Raw genomic sequence first — 4,921 nt, forward strand, 5'->3', positions numbered from 1 at the left:
GTGTAGTGGTTAAGACCACAGGCTACTAACCCCAAGATCCCGAGTTTGATTCCACGCAGTGACCTGAATAATAATAATAATAATAATAATAATAATAACAACAACAACAACACTGAAAAATACCTTAGGAATGAGAACCCAGGTTTGAAATTTCCCCAAGACACCTGATGAAGGCTGGAGGGTATATCAGCCAAAACGTGTCAGCAACAAACAAGATGAGGACAAATATCTGTCAAATGTAAATAATAAAAATACCTTGTGGTATTTCTTTTTGCTATTTACATCCAAAGTTCAAATTCTGCTTAAGTCAATTTTACTTTTTATCCCCGCAAGGACAATAAAATAAAGTACCAGTTTAATACTGAGGTTCATGTAATCAAAGTTACACACCCTCCCATTAAAACATCAGGTTTTGTGCCTGTAGTAGTCACTATCATAATTATGTTTGGGAATGTTTTTGTTTTTTGCCAATTAACCATGCACTATATACTTGTTCTTCACTTCAGTTTTTCATTGATCTTATTTTAGTGCCCTTTATTGGAAATCATTTGACACACCCTGTAACCTCTTCAGCTATATGGGATGGAGAGTCACTGGAGAGGTCACAGGATGTGTGAGACAAAAGATTTCAGACGAAGGACACTAAAATAAGAATAATGAAATTGAAGTGAAGAACAAGTATGTAGTACGTGTGGTCGCTTGGCAAAAAACAGACAAGTATAACAAAATCTGTTTCAGCACATGATTTCACATCAGGTATCTTGCAAGACAAATACATAAATGTAACCATAATCGTGATTTTTTTTTTTTTTAAATTAGTGCCTGTCAAAAATACAATACCACGTTGTGTTCTGCGAAAATCCTCTGAGACTGGTTCTTGGAAGAAAATCGACTTTGTTGACACCAACTTAAACAACTCCCTCAGTTCTTCTGATAAGGTTTCCAATCGACTCAACATTGCCAGTACATCTCTCATTCTTTTTGATGAAGTAAGTACGTTTCAATATTATTTATTATATTCTGCTGAAGTTGACTTTCCCTTTCATCTTTTCATGGTTGATAAGTACCAGTTGAACACTGGGGTTGATGTAATCAACTTACCCCCTCCCTCCAAAGAGTGTACTGGGTACTTCTAACATGACACCAGCACGTATCAATTCTGTTGTGGCAGACGGGTCTTCTTGCGTACAGCAATGTGCCAGATGTCCTCAGTCATGCCTTTTGAGATCAGCCTTCATTACTTTGTCCCACATCTTCCTAGGTCTCCCTCTTCCACAAGTTCCATCCACTTTGTGATTGGCACTTCTGTATACAACTGTCAACATCCATACATATCACATGACCAAACTAGCGCAGTCTTCTCTCTTGCACACTGCATCTAATTCCTCTTATGCCCAACTTTCCCCTCAAAACACTAACTCTCTGCCACACATGTACCCTGTGCATATTCTGATTTACAAATCCTATCATTTGATTTTACTTTGGGAAACAACAAGGGTGGAGTGGTTACTTCACCTTTTAGAAATTGTAACCAAATCTCCCTCAAATTACACTTTATCATCATGAATAAAAAACATGTTGGATAATGTAATCTTCAATTCCCTGCACATAAAAAAGATGAGAGTGTCATGGCTAGAATGTCTTTGATCATGGTTGATGTAGAGCTAAACAGCATCACTACCAGTCATTTTCTGGGGGATTGATGAAGTAAGTACCAGTTAAGTACTGGGGTTGATATCTTCAACAGCCTCCCCTCCTGCATTTTGTGGCCTTGTATCAATGGTAACAATATTCATATGTAATAAGGCAGACTGGTTAGCAAAGTTGTCAGAATGCTTTGCAGTATATATTCTGAGTTCAGATATTACCCAGGTCAACTTTAGCTTTCATCCTCCTTCGGTCGATAAATGAAGTACCTCTCTGGGCCCCTGTGGATTAGTGAAATCGACAAGAACATTGGACAGGATACTTTCTTCTAGTATTTATTATGGCTCTTTGCATCAATGAGTTCAAATCTTGCTGTGGCTTGCATGTGTTGTGGATCAAAACTATCTGCTGGTTTGACACTTTTACATGGCCTTTGGGTACCTCTAGCAGAATTTACTCTGTTAGAAGCTTTCAAACCAGGTCTTCAGCTGGCTCAGAATATTCAGAACGTATTTGTTTCTAGGGAGACTAAGTCAAGTTGAAACACTGTCTACTAATCCACTGGCATTCTGAGGGGGAAAAACCTGTATTTTTTTTTTTTAACACTAAATCCTTTTCAGAGGTTTCTTTGAGAAAAAATATTACAGCTAGTGCCATTCTGTTCGAAAATACATATTGTTAATGTTCTACTCAGTAGTATTTTAATTTTTTGGAGTTATTTGCAGTTTAGCTCTAAAAAACAGTAAGGAATGTATATACATCCACACACACATTATTATTTATGTCATGGAATATATTTTAAAATAAATTGTGAAGTCTTCAAAAAAGCAATTTTTCCAAATACTCGCAACTATATAACATTAAATATATAAATATAGCACAGGCCGTCAGAAATTCCAGGTTGGTGCCTGGTGTGCTGGAGGACCACTGGTGGTAAGGTACTCCTTAGCTTTTGTTAAAGCATGTCTCTAGAACCCACTTCAAAACCAGGCTATGTCTGCTTCAATAACCAACAGTGACTTGGTCAATAATCAATGGCAAGATGAGCTGCTATGGATCACACTATCTCAAAGTGTGTATGCATGTGATATGAGACCACTTGTGAACTTGTATTCCCACCGAAACTCCTGAACACGAACTCTTACACTTCAACAAGATGAACTTGTTGGTTGAAGCTGGTTTAACCCACCTTGGGTGTGAATGCCACTGCTAGTACCAGTAAGTACAACTATTTAAATATGATTCTGTAGGTTGGTCTTTTATATTTGTTAATTTCAGGTTGATATTGTATTTGAGGAAGACAAAGGGTTTTGGACAGCCATTCTTCAATTTATGTCTTCTACCAAAAGACCCATTATTTTGACTTCTACGTCGGCAGACTTCAGCGAACAATTTACTGGGTCCTGTGAGCCACTACATTTTCACACGCCATCTACAGTAAGTATGTTCCAAAGATAGTTTTTAGCAAAGAATTATATACTCCAGTGTCTATAAAATAGGTTGACTTGAAAGTATATTCTCTCAGTATTCTTAACTCTTTAATATGTAAACCAGCCAAAATATTCCAGCTCTTTTATGCTAACCCTACAATATCATTCTCAAAATTATCTCCTCTAAATCTCATAGCTACAAGATAATGCATGGTTAATTCAAAGCAATGTTAATGACTAAGCAAATACATTTGACAAAGAAATCTGAAACACAAGGATTAATCTTTTAGTGGTTTCAGTATCTGTAAAATATGTTGACTTGAAAGTATATTCTCTCAACATTTTATTCTTTTCTGTTATGGCCATGCTGGAGCACTGCCTTTTATTTTATTACACCTCTCCTTCTTGCTGTTTTATCTGTTGCCTCTTTTATCAGCATTGTAAATAAACACAAGCAAAGTTGATTTAGATGATTTGAGTGTAAAGTGACATAACTGAGGTGGAAAGAAATACCACAAGGTATTTTTGTTAGACGCATCAATTTCTCTGTTCCATTGTGACATTCACACTTCCTTCACAACCATATGGTTTCAGGTTCAATCTTACAGCACAACATCTTCAGTAAGTAATAGGCAAAATCTGTGCAGAAACCCTTTGTGTATGTTTGTGTGCGACCCAGTTTTAGAAAACCTTGGTCTTTCAGTCATCTGAAAAATATATAGGTAATTAATTTGATAGATATATAAGTGTGTGGGTGTATATATATATATATATATCATCATCATCATTTAACATCTGTTGTCCATGCTGGCATGGGTTGGATGGTTTGACCGGGGCTGGTAAGCTGGAAGGCTGCACCAGACTCCAGTCTAATTTGGCATGGTTTTCTACGGCTGGATGCTCTTTCTAATGCCAACCACTCTGAGAGTGTAATGGGTGCTTTTATGTGCCATTTGCATGACACCAGTATCTGTTATGACTGATTTTGCTTGGCTTGATAGGTCTTCTTTTTATGTACAACATAATGCCAAAGGTCTCAATCATTGCCTCTCTGAGGCCCAACACTCGAAAGGAACTCAGCCTCTTTACCTCTGTGAGGCCCAATGCTTGAAAGGAGCTCTTTATGTGCCACCAGCATGGGTGCCAGTTATGTGACACCAGCATTGACCATGACAATGATTTCACTTGGCTTGATAGGTCTTCTCAAGCACAGCATATCGTCAAAGGTCTCCGTCACATATACACACGCACAAGGGGGTGCTGAACAGTTTCTGGTTTTGAGGATATTGTGGAAGGCCTGGTTGGAGGCCCAACCTTCCAAGTTCTTTTACAAGGTTTAGAAAAACTGAATGACCTCTGCAATAAGTGTGTGAATCTGAGAAGGAATACATTGAATAAAATCGTAATTAACTGATCCTCCTGTATTTTCTTTTACCCAAAGCCAGGAACTTTTTAGCACCCTGTTGTGTGTGCGTGTGTGTGTGTGTGTGTGTGTATCATCATCATCATTTAATGTGTGTTATCCATGCTGGCATGGGTTGGATGGTTCGACTGGGCTGGCATACTGGAAGGCTGTACCAGACTCCAGTTTGATTTGACATGGTTTTCTACGGTTGGATGCCCTTCTTAATGCCAGCCACTCTGAGAGTGTAATGGGTGCTCTTACATACCAATTTCTGTGAAACCAGTATCTGCTATGGCTGCAATTTTGCTCGGCTTGATGGGTCTTCTTCTCAAGCACGACATAATGCCAAAGGTCTCACTCATTGCCTCCATGGGGTCCAACACTCGAAAGGAACTCAACCACTTTGCTTCCTTGAGACCCAACACTTGAAAGGAACTCA

The 4,921-nt window shown here is 38.3% G+C and overlaps 1 protein-coding gene across 1 annotated transcript in view; it reads left to right on the forward strand.

The window, feature by feature from the left end:
* The window catches only part of LOC106870293 (ATPase family AAA domain-containing protein 5), a 79,064-nt gene that overhangs the window by 48,185 nt on the left and 25,958 nt on the right, over positions 1-4,921 (forward strand). Inside the window, exons 12-13 of the mRNA XM_014916318.2 lie at positions 820-989; positions 2,926-3,084. Of these exons, the coding sequence (XP_014771804.2) occupies positions 820-989; positions 2,926-3,084 (329 nt within the window). The remainder of the gene's footprint in view (positions 1-819; positions 990-2,925; positions 3,085-4,921) is intronic.

Source organism: Octopus bimaculoides, chromosome 21 (assembly GCF_001194135.2).
Source record: "Octopus bimaculoides isolate UCB-OBI-ISO-001 chromosome 21, ASM119413v2, whole genome shotgun sequence".
Classification (NCBI taxonomy): Eukaryota; Metazoa; Mollusca; class Cephalopoda; order Octopoda; family Octopodidae; genus Octopus; species Octopus bimaculoides.